At 35.6% G+C, this 19,635-nt stretch overlaps 1 protein-coding gene across 8 annotated transcripts in view; it reads right to left on the bottom strand.

The window, feature by feature from the left end:
* The window catches only part of Efl1 (elongation factor like GTPase 1), a 134,928-nt gene that overhangs the window by 108,819 nt on the left and 6,474 nt on the right, over positions 1 to 19,635 (bottom strand). For all 8 annotated transcript variants that reach the window (XM_078051098.1, XM_005320201.5, XM_021722949.3 and 5 more), the window contains 3 exons: positions 4,438 to 4,571; positions 2,663 to 2,800; positions 880 to 1,094 (listed from right to left, as the gene is read on the bottom strand). In XM_078051098.1, the coding sequence (XP_077907224.1) occupies positions 880 to 1,094; positions 2,663 to 2,800; positions 4,438 to 4,571 (487 nt within the window). The remainder of the gene's footprint in view (positions 1 to 879; positions 1,095 to 2,662; positions 2,801 to 4,437; positions 4,572 to 19,635) is intronic.

Below are 19,635 nucleotides of genomic sequence, written 5' to 3' on the forward strand. Positions count from 1 at the left end.
ACTCCTGGATCCAAGCATTTTGGATAAGGGAAACATGCAACAACTTGGATAAATTTCAAAGAGAATTATACAGGAAAAAAGTCAATCCAGAAAAGATTATATAGTTTGGTTCCATTTCTATAATAGATTTTTTTTTAAATATATGTTTTAGTTGTAAATGGATACAATACTTTTATTTTTACTTATTTTGATGTGGTGCTGAAGATCAAACCCAGTGCCTCACATGTGCTAGGCAAGCGCTTTACCACTGAGCTACAACGTCAGCCCCCATTTCTATAATATATTGTTTTGATTTCATTTCTGTAATTTATTTTTTGAGATGACAAATTATAAAAACAGAGAACAGGTGAATACCCCTAAGGAGGCTTAGGGGTAGGCAGGAAACAGGTGTGGCTATAAAGGGTAATACACAGAATACTTGTAATGATGAAAATCTTCTTTATTTTGACTGTGTCCATTCAGTGTCCTGGTTGTGGCCGTGCCATATAGTTTTGCAAGATGTTACCATGAAGTATGTACTAAATAAAGGGTATAAGAAAATTCTCCAGCAGGGTGCAGTGGCACATGTCTGTAATCCCAGCAGCGAAAAGGCTGAGGCAGGAGGATCACAAGTTCAAAGCCAGCCTCAGCAACTTAGCAAGGCCTTAAGCAACTCAGTGAGACCTTGTCTCCAAATAAAATACAAAAAAGGGCTGGAGATGTGGATCAATTGTTAAATGGCCCTGAGTTCAATTCCTGGTACAAAAAGAGAGAGAGAACTCTCCATATTACTTCTTATGACTCTATGAAGCTACAATTATCTTAAAATAAAAATTTAAACTAAAAGATCAACTATATGTAAAACCACAACGAACTGTAATTAGACTTAAAAAGACTTACCCAAAGCCCCACCCATCTATTGCACTGGTAAACACCACATTTCCCTGTTCTGGAGAGAAGTAAAGGTGAGAATCATCCGTGTCTTCCAAGCCAGTACTCCAGTCATACACTTGCTCTCCTTGTTCAGAATTTGGATTCACTTGGGATTCAGTGTCTCTCTCTGCTCTTTCTTCTAGGACTTTAGAAGTAAAAAGAGTTCCTGTGAGTGCATTAATCTAGGAGAGATGGTGAAATGGTAGAGTGTCATTCAGATGCTTAGCATGATCTTGGTAGGAATTGTCTAACCTCTGTTAGGGCTAAAATAATCATCACAGTTGGGACTCAATGGAAGTGACATTTACGATCAATGAATGACTTATATGTATTAACCCATTTTATCAAAATCCAGCAAAACTATATTATAAGGCTTTTGAAAGGTCTTTTTGGATTACCATTATTATTTTAATGTAAAGGCTAATGTGTCATACCTTTATTTAAGTGCTGGGGCCTGGTAGTACTAGGAATCACAGTTTCCAAACCCCATAATCCTAGTTAGGTAGCCTCAGTCACTTTTCTCATCCATTTCTCACATCAGCTGCTTGAAATTTCTACTACTCCTCAGGTCCTCTTCCCAACCTCTAATACCCAACTATTTCCACTTCCAAATAAGTAATCTTATTAGCTAATTCAGAGAGAAAAATCATTCCTATTACTTAACAATTTGTACAAGTCCCCCACATTCCAACCTATAAGACTGCTTTCATCTGAAAATACTGCTGGCCCTTCTGCCACTCACTGAAGAAGGAATATTTCTACAGAGAGTATTTCTGAAGAAAAGGAACATTTCTACATTTCCACCTATCTTAATGGGGGAAACTAGATCTATCAATCATTGTTTTGCACTGTTATACCTTTGTAATTTCCACCCTTCAACAAACAAATACACTCAAGTTGACTTCATCAATGGCTTTTCATTGTCTTGAAGAATTTCAAACTTCTATTCATGTAATACAAGGCTCCCCAAAATTCAAGTCTTATATTCCTTTCTCCCATCTCTTGGGAGATAGAGAAAATGTAGAAACCGCGTTCAATAATTGTTTAACTACAATTATCTTCTCAAAGGTAACACCATACCATGCTTTTACTTGCCTTTATAACTTTGTACATCTTATTCCTTCTCTTTTGAAATGTCCTTCTCTAATATTCTATCAAACACTCACCTTTCTTATATCTCAAGGCTTCCATTGTGAGACTTCTACCTCCTCCCTCAGACTAGGTTAAGTGGCCCTCAACTACGCTTTCAAATCATGTATCTCGTAGTTCTCCAAATAGCTCTTCAACTGTTTATCTCCCCTACTATACTGTTAGCTCTGTGAACACAGGGGCTCTGACTTCCATCTTTCTATTCACAATCCTTAGCACACAATGGACATTTAACAGTTCATTTGATTGAACATTTATGTACCTGTTTGCTGAATAAACAAATGAATAAATGCTTGGATAAAATATTATCTAAAGACAGGTAATACAATATGATAGAGCCTCCTAATACTGTTTCACTTAAGAATTAAACTACAAATTTTAACCAAGAAAGTTCATTGTTCAAGCCTTATACTGAAAGTGCTTCCTGGAGATTAAAGGGACTCCTGAGACTAGTTCTGCTGCCTCTGTCATGGTGTAATAACTCTAACAGACAGAACCTTAGGCAGAGAACTTCAAATAAGTGAATTTTCTATAGCAACTCCTCATACTCTTCCTAATAACTCTTCAAGTCCCAATTTTAAAATACTGAAGAACACAATACCTGTTCTAAAATATTCTTGAGGTGAGAATAGGCCTCCTGTGGGGTAAATTTTAGCTCCACTATCAACCGATCTATCTTATTAATCACCAAAACTGGACGGATGTTTTCGAGCCAGGCTTGCCGCAAAACTGCCTGTGTCTGATAAAAGCACAGAAAAATGTAAAACTTAGGATTTGAAATAATTTAAGCACACCAGAAAAATGTTAATTAATAACCAATACATTCCCACAGTCCTTTACCACAACTCAGACTATGCCAGTCAGACAAAGGTATTCAGGTTTTCATAAAATATATATTTAGCACAGCAACAAATAACTGCAGATAAGAGGGCCTTATAGTTTATTTAAGGGAAAAAAATAAAATTGGATAGAGAGCAAAAAGGTTTAGTAGAAATATGTGTTTTCACAAATACTCTCTCTTTTTCATGGTTAAATGAATAATTATCAAACACCAATGATACTAGCATGTAGGTAAAAAAATAAAACATTTGGCCAAGAGCTACATGTTCACCTCCTTCATCATGATCTCACCTCTTAGAGGCAATCACCATTCTGCTGTTCTAAAGCCAGCTATGTCCATTTCAGCAAATACACTCAAGTTGACCTCATCAATGGCTTAGGTATCCTGTGAGGATACCTAAGACACTACATAGACAGCCCTCTTGAGTTGGGATACCTGTACCTATAGGGGAAATCAGAGGAGATGCCAAAAGATAATCATAATACATCTTCTTCTAATATCAAATTTCCTACATTTAGGGGCTGGGGTTACAGCTCAGTGGTATAGCACGTATCTAGCACATGTGAGGCACTGGGTTCAATCCTCAGCACCACTTAAAAATAAATAATTTTTAAAATTTCCTACATTTGGACTGGGGTTATGGCTCAGCTGTAGAGTGCTCGCCTGGGTTGTGCAGAACGCTGGGTTTGATCCTCAGCACCATATAAAAATAAATAAGTAAAATAAAGGAATTGTGTCCAGTTACAACTAAAAAATAAATATTAAATTAAAAAAAATTCCTACATTTGAGGAAATTAAATCTTTTATTATTCTTTTTTAGAAACATGAAAGCAAATGTGCATATTAAGGAGTAGAATATGAAGGTGACATCTTTATTTTCTTAGAGAGCAAATATAAGCCTTCAAAAATTACTGAAAGAAATTAGAGAGCCACGCTGAGCTCTATCCTCACCAGAGCTGTATGTTCACTCTGGCCTTAGGGGTGAACTTTGGTGGGAACAGATAAATGGAAACTTTTGTATCACACCATTACCTGTGAACAGACCCCTTCCACAGCATCTAGATTTAGGACATGGAAGAATAAGAGCAGGAAACAGGAAAGGAATGTGTATGGCTATAGTGTGTGGATGTGGATGTAGGCCAAAAAGTAGGATGAGAAAACAATAGAATTTCTCTCCTACTTAGGGAAAACTTGTTTAGTATTGTGCTAGCAACAACCTCTCATGATTCAGAAAACCTCATTCATTGGAGTAAAACATCTAGATTATTCCCAAATCCAACATTTCTCTCATTTTTCTAAGTACCACCCTAAGAGGATTATCACAGACACTTCCATCCAAAGTATTGCCACCATTTCTAAGTTCCTTTCAGCTCTGATGATTTAACTCCATCAGAAACTGGAACATTACCAAAGTGAAATATAAAGCCAGCTTTCTCATTGTTAGTGAAATGCCTAATGTGATACATAGTAATCAACAGTTTCTCCTCTTCCTCGCCTTCTTCAATCCGTTAAATACTTTTGTATCACACCATTACCTGTGGACAGACCCCTTCCACAGCATCTACCACTATGATGCATCCATCACAAATACGAACAGCCGTTGATACTTCTGAGGAGAAATCCACGTGTCCTGGAGAGTCTATGAGATTAATCAGGTATTCCTCACTATCTGAAATAAAATTTGAAAACAACACATTTTCAGCTGTGACGGTGTATATATACACTGCTCTTCCCAGGGCATTCTAGAATAAGGAAGCTTTTAAGAAAAGAATGGAAAAAAGCTAAAGAAGCCAAAAGCTCAATCAACAACTATCATCCTAACTTTTCCCACTGTTATATTACTAATTCCAAATGTTATCTATATGAAATGTTTAACTTTATTATTCTAATAGTTAGCATGTACTAAGAATATGGTATGAGCCTGGTATGCTGCCATGTTTAATTTGCTAATCACACCTTACTGAATCCTTACAATAACCCTATGAGATAAATATTACTATTCTCATTTTACAGACTAGGAAACTCAGATAGAAAAACACCAATGCCTAAGGCCTAAGAGTAAAAGCTGTTCAGAGACCCAAGATGTCAACTTATGAAGACATAAAGTAGTTGGCCAAATTCGTCTTTATAACTTCTCAAATATCAGTGTGAATCTGCTCAATTAAAATTTAAATCTAAATATTTTACAAAAATTCTACTAAAATTTAAGGAGCAGTTACTATGTGCGAAGAAGTAATGTTATGTGCTTTCTCATATATTATCTCCTTTAATATTCACAACAAACAATGTAGGATGACAACACATCTTGATTTGTCTGGTTTCAGCACTGGAATTCACACTTCCCATCAAAGCCCCCAATTCAAAGCAAACTAGAATGACTGGTCACCCTAGCTTATAGAGATTTGACATTAAAACATAATTTAATTAAAAGAATTCACAACTAGAAAGTCTAAACTACAGATAATTCTCAGCAAAATATTCCATGAGGATGAAGTGGAAAAAAAATAAATAAAACCAGAAAAGGGAAGATCTAAGGAACATTCAAATGAGAAATTAAGACAAATCAAAAACCAGAAATAAATCAAAATGACAGGGAATACAAATCATATCTCAATAATAACCTTGAATTTTAACAGCCTCAACTCACCAATCAAAACTCACAGACTGGCAGATTGGATTAAAAAGCAAAAACCAACAATATGCTGTCTTCAAGAGACTCACCTTATGGGCAAAGACGTCCACAGGCTGAAGGTGAAAGGATGGGAAAAAACTTATCACTTATATGGATTATGTAAACAAGCAGGGGTTTCCATTCTCATCTCAGATAAAGTAGACTTCAAACCAAAGTTAATCAGAAGAGACAAAGAAGGACATTCCATACTTCTTAAGGGAAGTATATATAAGCAGAACATAACAATTATGAATATGTATGCTCCAAACAATGGAGCACTATGTATATCAAACAAACCCTTCTCAATTTCAAGAATCAAACACAATATAATAATACCGATGATTTTAACACACCTCTCTCACTACTGCACAGATCTTCCAAACAAAAACTAAATAAGCAGATTATGCTTAGTGAAGCTAGCCAATCCCTAAAAAACAAATGCCAAATGTCTTCTTTGATATAATGAGAGCAACTATGAACAGAGCAGGGAGGAAGAGCAGGAAGAAAAGATTAACATTAAACAGAGACATGAGATGGGAGGGAAAGGGAGAGAAAAGGGAAATTGCATGGAAATGAAGGGAGACCCTCATTGCTATACTAAATTACATATAAGAGGTTGTGAGGGGAGAGAATTGCATTACAGTAGATGGGGTAGAGAGAGAAGATGTGAGGGAAGGGGAGGGGGGATAGTAGGGGATAGGAAAGGTAGCAGAATACAACAGTTACTAATAGGGCATTATGTAAAATTGTGGATGTGTAACCGACGTGATTCTGCAATCTGCATTTGGGGTAAAAATTGGGAGTTCATAACCCACTTCAATCTAATGTATGAAATATGATATGTCAAGAGCTTTGTAATGTTGTGAACAACCAATTAAAAAAAATTTAAAAAAAGAGATAAAAAAACTAAATAAGGAAACTATAGAACTAAATAATACAATTAGTAATTTAGACTTAACAGACATTTATACAATATTTCATCCATCAACGAGCAAATATACTTTCTTCTCAGCAGCACATGGCTCCTTTTCTAAATAGACCATATCTTATGCCACAAAGCATAAGTAAATACACACAGGAAAAAAAAAACCAGAGATAATATCCTGCATTCTATCAGACCACAATGGAATGAAATTAGAAATCAATGATAAAATAAAAAATAGAAGCTACTGTAACAAATGGAGACTAAGTAATACACGATTGAATGAATGTGTAGTAGAAGAAATCAAGGATGAAATAAAAAAATTCTTAAAGGTAAATGAGAACACTGATACAACATATCAGAATCTCTGGGACACTTTGAAGGCAGTACTAAAAGGAAAGTTTACTACATTGAATGCATTCAGTAAAAGAATAAAAATTCAACAAATAAATGACCTAACACTACACCTCAAAGCCCTAGAAAAAGAACAAATCAACACCAAAAGCAGTAGAAGACAGGAAATAATTAAAATCAGAGCTGAAATCAATGAAATTGAAACAAAATAAACAATTGAAAAAATTGACAAAACAAAAAGTTGGTTCTTTGAAAAAATAAATAAAATAGATAAACCCCTACCATGCTATCAAAGAGAAAAAAAACCTCAAATTGCTAAAATACGAGATGAAGAAGGAAATATCACAACAGATACGTCTGAAACACAGAAGATAATTAGAAAATATTTTGAAAATTTATACTCTAATAAAATAAAAAATATCGAACATATCAACAAATTTCTAGAGACATATGACTTACCCAAACTGATTGAGGAAATCACACATGATTTAAACAGATCAATTTCAAGTTATGAAGTAGAAAATGCCACCAAAAGCCTACCACTAACCAAGAAAAGTCCAGGACCAGATGAATTCTCAGCCAAGTTCTACAAGAAGAATTTACACTAATATTCCTCAAAGTATTCCATGAAACAGAAAAGGAAGGAACCCTTCCAAACTCATTCTATGAGGCTAATATCACCCTGATACTGAAATCAGACAAAGACACATAAAGGAAAGAAAACTTCAGAACAATATCCCTGATGACCATAGATGCAAAAATTCTCAATAAAATTCTGGCAAATCGCATACAAAAACGTATTAAAAAGATAGTGCACTATGATCAAGTGGGGTTCATCCCAGGGATAGAGGATTGGTTAAACGTACAGAAATCAATAAACATAATTCATCATATTAATAGATTTAAAAACAAGAATCATATGATCATCTCAACAGATGTAGAAAAAGCATTTGACAAAATACAGCATACCTTCATGTTCAAAACACTAGAAAAATTAGGGATAGTAGGAACATACTCAACATTGAAAAAGCTATATATGCTAAACCCAAGGCCAGCATCATTCTAAATGGAGAAAAACTGAAAGTATTCCCTCTAAAAACTGGAATAAGACAAGGATGTTCTCTTTCACACTTCTATTCAACATCATCCTTGAACTCTAGCCAGAGTAATTAGACAAAAAAAAGAAATTAAAGGAATACAAATAGGTAAAGTAGAACTCAAACTATCACTATTTGCTAATGACATGATTCTGTATCTAGAACATCCAAAAAATTCCACCAGAAAACTCCTAGAACTAATAAACGAATTCAACAAAGTAGCAGGATGTAAAATCAACACCCATAAATCAAACGCATTCCTATCATCAGCAATGAATCCACTGAAAGAGAAATTAGGAAAACTACTCCATTCACAATAGCCTCAAAAAAAAGAAAAAAAAAAAAACCTGGGAATCAATCTAACAAAAGAGGTGAAAGACCTCTACAATGAAAACTACAGAACACTAAAGAAAGAAATTGAAGAAAACCTCAGAAGTTGGCAAGAGCTCCCATGTTCCTGGATAGGCAGACTTAATATTGTCAAAAATGGCCAAACTACCAAAAGCATAATACAGATTTAATGTAATTCCTATTAAAATCCCAATGGCATTCTTCATAGAAGTAGAAAAAGCAATCATGAAATTTATCTGGAAAAGTAAGAGATCCAGAATAGCTAAAGTAATCCTTAGAAGAAAAGTGAAGCAGGAGGCATCACAATACCAGACCTTAAACTGTATTATAGAGCAATAGTAACAAAAACTGCATGGTTTTGGCACCAAAATAGACTTGTAGACCACTGGTACAGAATAGAGGACACAGAGATACACCCACATAAATACGGTTATCTCATACTAGACAAGGGCGCCAAAAACATTCAGTAGAAAAAAAGATAGCATATTCAACAAATGGTGCTGGCAGAACTGGAAATCCATACGTAGCAAATAAAATTAAACCTTTATCTCTCACCCTGTATAGAAATCAACTCAAAGAGGATCAAAGCACAGAACAGAGACCCTGTGCCTAACAGAAGAAAAAATAGGCCCAAATCTTCACCACATGGGCCTAGGATCTGACTTCCTTAATAAGACTCCTACTAAAGTACAAGAAGTAAAATCAAGAATTAATAAATAGGATGGATTCAAATTAAAAAGCTTCTTCTCAGCAAAGGAAACAATTAATAAAGTGAGGAGAGACCCTACAGATTGGGAGAAAATCTTTACCATATGCAGCTCCAATAAAGCATTAATTACTAGGATAAAGAAATCAAAAAAATTAACACCAAAATAACAAATAACCCAATAAATAAATGGGCTAAGGAAATGGACACTTCACAGATCACTAGGATAAAGAAATAAAATAAATAAATAAATAAACCAAATAACTCAATAAATAAATGGGTTAAGGAAATGAAGACACTTCACAGAAGAAAAACAACTGATCCACAAATCTATGAAAAAGTGTTAAACATCTCTAGCAATTAGAGAAATGCAAATCAAAACTAAGATTTCATCTCACTCCTGTCAGAAAGGTAATCATCAAGAATATAGGCAACAAGAATGTGATGACATCATTATCCAAAGTACATGTATCAAAGACACGAATTGGTGTCAACATACTTTATATACTACCAGAGATATGAAAAATTGTGTTGTATATGTGTAATAAGAATTGTAATACATTCCACTGTCATTTATTTTTAAAAAAATAAATTTTAAAAAATAAATTAAAAAAATATTTTTTAAATTGCGAAAAAAAAAAAAGAATACAGGCAACAGTAAATGTTGGTGAGGATATGGTGAAAAAGGTACCCTCATACATTACTGGTGGGACTGCAAATTAGTGCAACCACTATGGAAAGCAGTATGGAGATACCTCAGAAAACTGGGAATGGAATCACCATTTGACCCAGCTATCTCACTCCTTGGTTTATACCCAAAGGACTTGAAATCAGCATACCACAGTAATGCAGCTACATCAATGTTTATAGCAGCTCAATTCACAATAGCTAGACTACGGAACCAAGGTAGGTGTCCCTCAGCAGATGAATGGATAAAGAAAATGCGGCATATGTGCTCAATGGAATATTATTCAGCTTTAAAGAAGAGTGAAATTATAGCATTTGCCAGTAAATGGTTAGAGTTGGAGAATATCATGCTAAATGAAATAAGCCAATTCCACAAAACCAAAGGCCAAATGTTTTCTCTAATTTGCGGATGCTAATTCACAATAAGGGTGGGGGGGTAGGGAAGAACAGCATTACCTTAGATTAGGTAAAGGGAAGTGATGGGAGGGGAGGGGAGGAGATGTAGGGATAGAAAAGATAGCAGAATGAAACAGACATTATTACTTTATGTGTATATGTGACTACATGACCAACATGATTCTGCAATATATACACTCAGAAAAATGAGAAATTATATCCTATCTATGTATGATATATCAAAATGCATGAATGCATTGTCATGTATAACTAATTAAAACAAATAAAAAATTTTAAAAGACCATAATTTAATAAACCATGCAAAAAAGTTGTTTCAAAATCCTACATTTCATCCCATTATTGTTAAATTTGATATTCTTTTTCAAAAGCAAAATAATTACTTAAATGTTTAAACATACAACCAGAGATATGAAAAATTATGCTGTATATGTGTAATAAGAATTGTAATGCATTTTGCTGTCATTTCTTTAAAAAATCAATTAAAAATATAAAAAAGAAAAAACCCACATATATGTGTACCTCTCCTTCACTCAGTGTTTATTAACTTCAATGTGCTCAAGAATTATTACAAGGCTGAATATTATAATTTATGAACCATTTAAAGGATTTTTCTCCAATGTAATTTTAATGACTTGACTCATTCTATAGATGATAAGTAACCACAGCCAGAGGCAACATTTGTGGATTGCTTATTTGTGCCTGGCATTGTTCTAAATATGTGATATTTGCTTTAGAACAATCCTCCATAGTAGTTACCACCATTAACCCCATTTTATCAACCTGATTACTGGGCACAGAAAAGTTCAGAAGCTTTCTCAAGGATATTCAGTTAGAGCCCAACTCTGAGCTTAACTGCCTAAGACAAAACATTTAACATAACCCAGAAGTTCAAACCCACCTAATTTCAAAGGCCAGGCGTTTAAACATTACATGCAGGATGACAGTAAATTTCCCTCCACACACCAAGATTCCACTGGTAGTTTGAATTTCTGAAACACTAGGTGAAGAATTCCAAAGTGTTCTGGGACTCAGTGAGAAAGATTGCCATTAATTGACAACAACTGGCTCCCTCAGTAACACTGATCCCCTCTGCCTCATGATCTTTCCAGGAAACTGCTTTATAAAAAACTCAGGATGTCACCCACCAGAAAAGGCTCCAACCAGAGAAGACCCTGGACATCTCCCAAGAAAATCAAAGAGCCTGGAGCAATAGTAAGCTGTGCCTTAATACAGCCTTTCACTGTCAGTTCTCAAGCACCAGTTTTTCCAGTTACCCTCTTGGATAAGCCACATTGTCTCAACTAAATAAGCCAGAAAACAATGATCAAGTCTATCATGGTCCAGGCTCCTATCACATAAAGCTGTTAGGTTCTTGGAATTTTAGCCAACATAAACCTTGATTTCATAGATAAACATAAACATTCAAAAGCTCCTAAAAAGTGAGAGGTTTATCCAAGGTCTAATGGTGTTAGTCACTTCTTAGGTTTTAAGATTCCTTTATGCTCTGCACCTGGAGAAACTACACTTGCTTGTTCATTTGGCTCAATTCTGTACTTTAGGGTTGGAGACTGCAAGTCCTTCCCCAACCTTTGTCCATGATGCTACCTGGACCTCATTTAGAAGTTTCAGAGCCAAGATATCCTGTCAGGTTCTTTACAGATTCTAAAAATATACCCATACAGAAACCTCAGGCTTTCTATACTTATATCTCTTATTGGGATTATAAACCCTTTGGAGAATACTCAGAAAAATAAGTCATCCATATATGCCTCCCTAATTATACATCCAATTTCAGACCCTTTGAAATTAATTCAGGGATGGCAAGTTCAGATCTAGAAAGGAACAGAAAACTAGCGACACACTTAGTGTTTCCATCTGAAAATCTACACCCTAAGAAATGAGAGTGTAAAATAAATAAATTTGAGAAACAGGTAACCTTGGAGCTCACAACACATGTACATATTAAACGTTCAAAGAAGCCCTATCCATCTCTGTTATATTTAGATTTGGCCAAATGTATATAATGGTGAGAAGGAAGGGGTGCTGTGCTTAGTCACACAGCTGACAAAGTCAGACCTCAGCTCAAAGCCAGGCCTCCCAATTCCTCTTTCAACACCTTTGCATCTTAACCTTTTCCAAATAATTTCAAATTAAAATTTCAAAGGCAGTGGGAAAAATCCCACATCCATTATGGGTGAGGGGTGGGAATGTCCATAAGCAAAGCTGTTCTGTAACCGAAGTCACATTTTACCCCTTAAAAATTTTTCTTGAATGCCATTCACTTCTTTGCATGAATAACCAATAAAAATATATAAATTAGTTATGGGGTTTATCATGTTAGATTTTTACTGCTAATGGAAACTACCAATTAAAATTCTTTTAAGTATGCTAAATGATCTTTCCAAGTCATAACATAAATCCTGGAGTTGTGGATTGAGCTAATCCCTGCTATAGCTAATCTCAAAAGAACAAAACTTCTGCTGCCTTATTTCTCAGGCGTTCCAAAATAAACCTCTTCATTGCAGAGGACTCATCTAATAAAACAACAACAATTCGATTTTTGTTATATTCTAGGTGCAATTCAAAAAAAATGTTGAAAAACCTGAAGTTAATTACAGGAGACATCTTTTAAACAATTTCTGGTATGAGAAGGAAGTTATGGGAAAATAATCTCTACTTTGCCTATGGTGGTGTTTTATTTTGCTTTTGGTACTGAAGACTGAACTCAGGGGCGCTTAACCACTGAGCCACATCCCCAGCTCTTCATATTTTTTTTATTTTGAGACAGGGTGTTGCTAAGCCGCTTAGGGACTCAATAAATTGCTGAGGCTGCCTTTGAACTTGAGATACTCCTGCCTCAGCCTCCAGAGCTGTTGAGATTAGAACTATGCACTACCACACCCAGCTTTGCCTGTAGTTTTAAAATGCTATAGATAACTGTCTCAGAGAAGGGACACATCTTAGCATCTACTAAGATAGTTCCTCTATGAACAGTAAAACTTTATACAAAGAGGTCAGTGCTGTATTTCCAAAACATGGAAATGACCACTAACAAAACTGTGAAAAATTTGAAAAATTAAAAAAAAAATTGCTTTGAATAAAAGAAGAGTAGAAAAGTTAGGGATGAAAATCTGAACTTTAAACAAATGTCATTTTTATGTTTTAATGTATTAGAACAATACTAATATCTAACAAATAGGAATAGAACCTGAATTATCTGAGGATATGTTCCTAACTGAATTTCTTGAAAATAAACAAATATGTGCATGACCCTAACTATGGAGTAATCAAAATCTCCCTCCATAGGAAATATTACTACTGTCCTTTTTATATTTTATATCAATAAATAAAATTATAAGTTATAAATCAACTAATATAGTTTATGCTATAATTTGGCTCTGTTACATCCCCCAAAGGTGCATGTATTAAGGCTTGGTCCTCAGTTTGGTGCTGATGAAAGGTGGTATATAACCTTTAAGAGGCAGAGCCTAGAAGGAGGTCTTAGGTCACTTGTGGTGTGCCTTATGGGGATCATGGGACTCTGGCCTCTCTTTCAGGTCCCGGCTGCCATGAGATGAGCAGCTTTCTCTACTATGTGCACCTGCCATGATGTGCTGCCTTTCCACAGACTCAAAAGTAATGGGACCAGCTGACCATGGACTAAAACCTCCACAAATGAGCCAAAATAACCCTTCCTCTTTAATTATCTCAGATTTTTTTTTATAATAACAGAAAGTAGACTAATAGTTTATTATTTGACAGATTTGTAAAGCACAATATGATGCATTTTATCATCATAGTGATTGTGACAGGATAATGAAGCTCCCTCTCATAAAAAGGGTGCCACAAAAAATGTAAATAGGAACAGTTGTGCACATCTGTAATCCCAGTGAGGCTGAGGAGAGAGGGCACAAGTTTAAGGCCAGCATGGCCAACATAGTGAAACTATCTCAAAATAAAAAATGAAAAGGGTAGGGAATGTAGCTCCATGGTAGAGTACCCCTAGGTTCAATCCCCATAACTACTCCCACAAAAAAAGATAAACAAACAAAAAACAAAAACAAAAACAAAAAACAGAGGTTGTGGTTAAAGAAGGGAAGAAAAAAGGATCTAGAAATAACCATAAATGACACAAGAATTAGGTTCTCCCATAAACTATCCCTTCCTTCAACCTGAATTAGGTTCTCCCATAAACTATCCTTTCCTTCAGCCTGAAAAAAACTGTACCAAGTATGGAACACTTCTGATTTTGGTTAGCCTTACTCACTTTGTTTTTTCAGTTTGATTATTTTGTTTTATTTTTCTATATAATGCCAATCTACACTAGTCACTCATTACTGGGTTCACATTACTGAGAATGTGTACATCTTTCAAAGCTGCTGCATAGGTTATGAATCTAGTAATTGCATGTCCACAGTGTCTTGGTTCCATTACTTATTGCCACTTTTTACTTGAAAGGAAATAAAAAATACAAATGAGAAACCCTGAAGTGAAAAAAGATTAATGTTCACTTCTTAAAACCACTCCACATCATCCTAGAGAGTGTCACAGAATAAGGTCCAGCTATCATTCACACAATTTCACATTGCTAATGTGTGTCAGTACTATTAAGGTGTAGCTTCTATCAACAGAACTAAGTAAGAGATAGAACAACGTTGACAAGGAAGGAAGGAGACTTGGAGCTGAAAAATTTTCCAAGAAAAAGGAGGCTTGAGCATGCTTAAAAGCTGATGTTTAGAAGCCCATATATAAAGAATGATGGAGAAAAGATCATATATGGGAGATAAATCCAGAACGTAGCTCTTTTTCAACTACAGGAGGCAAGCAAAGATGCCGATACTATTACATTTTGAGGTACGGTGGCAAGTAGTTGAGAAATCTTTTCTGTGAAAAAAGGGAGGTGGGGAGGTGATGAGAGCATAAGAGATAAGAAGTTTAAAATCTTATTTGAGAATAAGCAAACATAACAGGAGATAAGGAAAGTCAGCCTGCAGTCCCAAGGACCAGGTGACAACCTAGCCTATAAGCAGAAAAAAATATAGAGAATTAGCCTTATCAAAGTTAAAGAGTTTTTTGGAAGGAGGATGACAGAAAGTCAAAGAAGCAAAGTGACTGAGGATGTTGGCAAGACTGTCAGAGAAATGACAGGTTTGAACTATATGAGGCAAAGTTAACAGAAGAGGCTAATGGGGCTCAAAAACCTGGAGCCTCATCAAGTCAAATAATGGGGACCTCACTACCCAGGTAAACACTGGGAGAACCAAAGATAAAGGAGAAAGCAAGCAATTCTCCCACTTCAGCCTCCCAACTAGATAGGACTACAAGAGTGCATCACTATGCTCAGATGGAAGTATTTAAATTTGAAATGTCATAGATGGATACTAAAGGTGATGCTAAAATCCACAAAGTAGTTATGAGAGTGAGTGGGGAAATGGAGAATTAGTACAGTTGTAGAGAGGGCAAGCTGGTGAACAAGTCATTATCAGGAATGCCAAAAGCCACATTGAAGGATTCACATGAAAAGGAAAATTATGAGCAAGGTGCCAAAGTCAGCCTGAACAGAGATCCTAACCAGAACTTGACAGTGCTAACAAAGGTAAATAACTGAGTCTGAAAATAAGGGGTAAGGATAGAAGAATTAAGCTTTGAAACCAGTATCAGGACAAGAACAACAGCAATCCCATCTTCTAACCAAGAGATACAAGGAACATGAAAGAATGAGCAGCATTCACTTGAAAGAAGTACAAGGAAAGCAGTGTTATCAGAAGACAACCAGGCAGGAGGAGGGGGGAACATAAGTTAAAAAAATGTTGAGATATAGGGATATTTGTTTACCTTAGAATGTTTTCAGAATAATTTTTAGTAAGGAAGGGAGTAGTGGCAGAGTGAGGGAAGATATCAGAATTACAAAGAGACATAGGGAGCGAGTATAAGAGAGGTCAGATCACGTGGCTTACAGTTTGGGCAGTGACCAAGGACAACAGGGATGTGGGTAATGCTGGCCACAATAAGATGTCCATAAGTAATCCCAGAAATTTGTGGTGGAAAGGAGAGATCTTCAGGAGGAATTAGTCATGGCCTGGACTGACTAACTTCCAAAAGACTTCTGATCCAATTGAATAGGCTGGAAATGTAATTATGTGGTTCCTAGGACTACTACCATGCGTTAGAAACTACTCTGTCCTTGCTTGGGAAACTTTCTTAACTTCTCTGAAAACCATTTTTAAAAAAATATTTTTTAGTTGTTGATGGACCTTTATTTTTATTTGTTTATTTATATGTGGTGCTGAGTATTGAACCCAGTACCTCACAGGTGCTAGGCAAGTGTTCTACAACTGAGCTACAACCCCATCCCCGAACTCCATTTTTCAAATAAATAAAACCAGGATAATTCAATCTCACAAGCTTATTGTAAGGATTAAACAAAGCCATGCATATGAGACATCCACCTCAAAATTAAACTGTCATGTATCTACTTTCTTTGGCCTGGCACCAACTAAATGCTTCACAAAATAAAGTACTCATTGCCTTGGAAAATATCTGACTTATTAGTCAAATAAGGGACAATAGAATACTTCCCTCTTAGCCTCAGTCCTAAAGGAATAAAGTAATCAGGACAACAGAGTAATGTCACACAGCCAGAGAGAAGGGAAGGAAAGATCTGAATAGGAAGATTTTCTGGTACATGCTGGCTTGTGTGACCCAGGATGGCATAAGTCAGTTCCCCATGGCCTACTCTCTGGAGAATAACATCCAAGAGTAAAATCTACAGAGCTGACAACACACAGGTATAAATCCTCCTCCTGTCTACCACCACTAACCCAAATACAAATGTTCACAAAAAGATGAACTTGCATTTGGTCCCTGGTACAGAAAGCTGATGTATATCTTCAATCTCCATACATAGAGTACATCCTGGCTACATGGGACTGCCATTTGGGTAAATCCCAAGTGTCCTGTTAACAAAGTTGTTAGCTATCTCATATACCTGAGGTTAATAAATGTAAGTTTATAAACTAAAGCACACTGAAGAGTATTCAACAAGATATTTTACGATTTTTAAATAAGTTGCCAAGATTTTTTAGAATTACCAAAAATGTTCAATTTTTTTTTTTTTGGCAGTGCTGGGATTGAACCTAGGGTCTCACATGGGCCAGGCAAGCACTCCACTACTGAGCCATACCCCCAGCCCTCACTCTCTAGTCTTTAACAATCCCACACAGACTGTCTCACTTACACAGAGGTACTAACACCAACATCATGCCAAGAACTAATCAAATAGTACTTAAACACATTGCACTGGTATTAGAATAAGTAAGGTTCTCTGGAAGGGAAATTAAGTTATATAGTCACAGTGTGTGCAACTGTGCACACATAAAATTCTGACTGCTATTAAATATAAAAATTACAAAAAATAACGGGATAAAACTGAAAGTGATTTCTATTCATTCTTTTATTTTATATTCTATAACACACTGAATTTTCTATAATACAAACTTGTTAATTTATTTAAATATTCAAAAGATGAATTAAAATAAACATTTCAATTCAAAAGTTCTACAATAACAATATGTGCCCAAAGACATAAGAATGACTACAGAATAGAAATGGCAGCAATATAGCTTTTGAGACTATTCAAATAAAAGTATTCAAATTTCAATTCATTCAATCCCTTTGAATCTATTTCTCTTCTATTTCTGGATTCTAAACTAAAGGATTCAAAGACACTATGTTCCTTCTTTTATTGTTGAGAGTTATTTCCTAACTCTTGAAATGACATGCTAAACGAATGGTGTCCTTGCAGGAGGGGCACAAGGAGAGGTGGGTGTAATACAAAGAGTAACAAAGTCTAACAATGATCCCAATATTTGTAGTAAATCTGGGTCACAACTGTGAAGATGAGATGCTCCATTTTATCAAGGAAGAACCAATTCCCTGCAAAACAGTAGACCATCACTTTGTTTTCAAGAACATTTCTGTAATATGCATGATTGTTGTAAGTTTATCTGTTAAAACTAGACTAATACTTTAAAATTTGAAGCTGGTTTAATTAAGAGTCAGAACCACAGAAAGGATGAAATGTTAAAATTAACTGGGCTGGGGTTTTAGATCAGTGGTATAAAACTTGCCTACCATGTTGCAAGGCTCCAGGTTTGATCCCAGCACTGAAAAAATACAAAAACAAAATACCACTTACCATTCACTACACTGATTCTCAACTAAGAAAGTATTCAGAAGTGGGTGGGAAGGAGAGGAAAGCATGGTCTATAAGTCACCTGAGTTTCCTCAACCCTCAGGATCTATGTTCCTTCCCATCCAGATTCTCCTTCAGTCTGTCCCATCTTCATAGTAGGAAATGCCCCATTCTGGAAAATCAATACTAAAGTACAGATGAAAATCTATCTCATCTCTTAGGTGTTCTGAGAGCATATGTTTCAGTCAATATTCCCAACTTACAATGCTCACTTTGTAGATCTGGAAAATAAGGCTCTGCATTGTTAACTATGGAGACAGCTTACCCAAGTCCCTTGTAAAGAGTCAGGCCATGTTCACATAGAAACATGTTGGATACTTTATGGATCCACTCCAACATTCACTGATTTGACTAGGAGGTGATTATCCAAACCAAGGGCAACCAACCCATTGGGTAAATCCCAAGTGTCCTGTTAACAATTCATTTGCAATGAATTGGCACAAAAGCAAAAGCTGGGCACATGGCCTACTCCTGAAATTCTTTGCTCAGAAAAACACAAGAGAGAAAGCAGTATTCAACATAAAAAGTAAAGGGAGTGAGGAATAGGAATAGGAGTAGGAATGAGGAGTTGGGACAAGGTGAAGTGTATACAGATGAAGATTTGACAAGTAGGCAAATGCTTACACAGTATAATAATAAGAGATAAACAGACAACCAAACCAAAGGACAATGGTAGAATTCTAGGGGGAGGATCTATGAATTTTCACTGAATGTAGTCTATAGGATCATCTTGGAATCAGAATTAAAATATGGCTCCAATTTCTGCAAGATGTCACTCCAACAAGATTAATGTTTTAACATTTTACACATGTTCTTTCAATAAGCTATCCCACTCCAAGCTAGTATAAATCTCTGTTCTGTGCAATCTAGGAAACATCTAAAACAATATGAGAACGAGCTGTCCAAAGTCAAAGAGCTTGGCAAAAAGTTAGACCAGTCAACTCCCAGTAGCCAATGGCCACTCTCCTACAATACTACACCAGAAAGACAATTGAATTGGAAAGGGTCAATTTTATAGTATATGAGTTAAATCTGAATAAAGAGAAAAAGGGTAACTAGAGACAAAGTCCAGAACACAGCAACTAAAATTGACACTAGAGGAATTTTCAAGTAAAAACCAAATAATAATATGAATACAGAAAATAAAAGGCTACAAATCTCTTGAAGTTTATAAAATAATAAGAAGTAATAGATCTTGGGACTGTGGTTGCAACTCAGTGGCAGAACACTTGCCTAGCTGACTTAGATCCTCAACACCACATAAAAATAATTAA

The sequence above is a fragment of the Ictidomys tridecemlineatus genome, chromosome 5 (genome assembly GCF_052094955.1).
Source record: "Ictidomys tridecemlineatus isolate mIctTri1 chromosome 5, mIctTri1.hap1, whole genome shotgun sequence".
Taxonomy (NCBI): Eukaryota; Metazoa; Chordata; class Mammalia; order Rodentia; family Sciuridae; genus Ictidomys; species Ictidomys tridecemlineatus.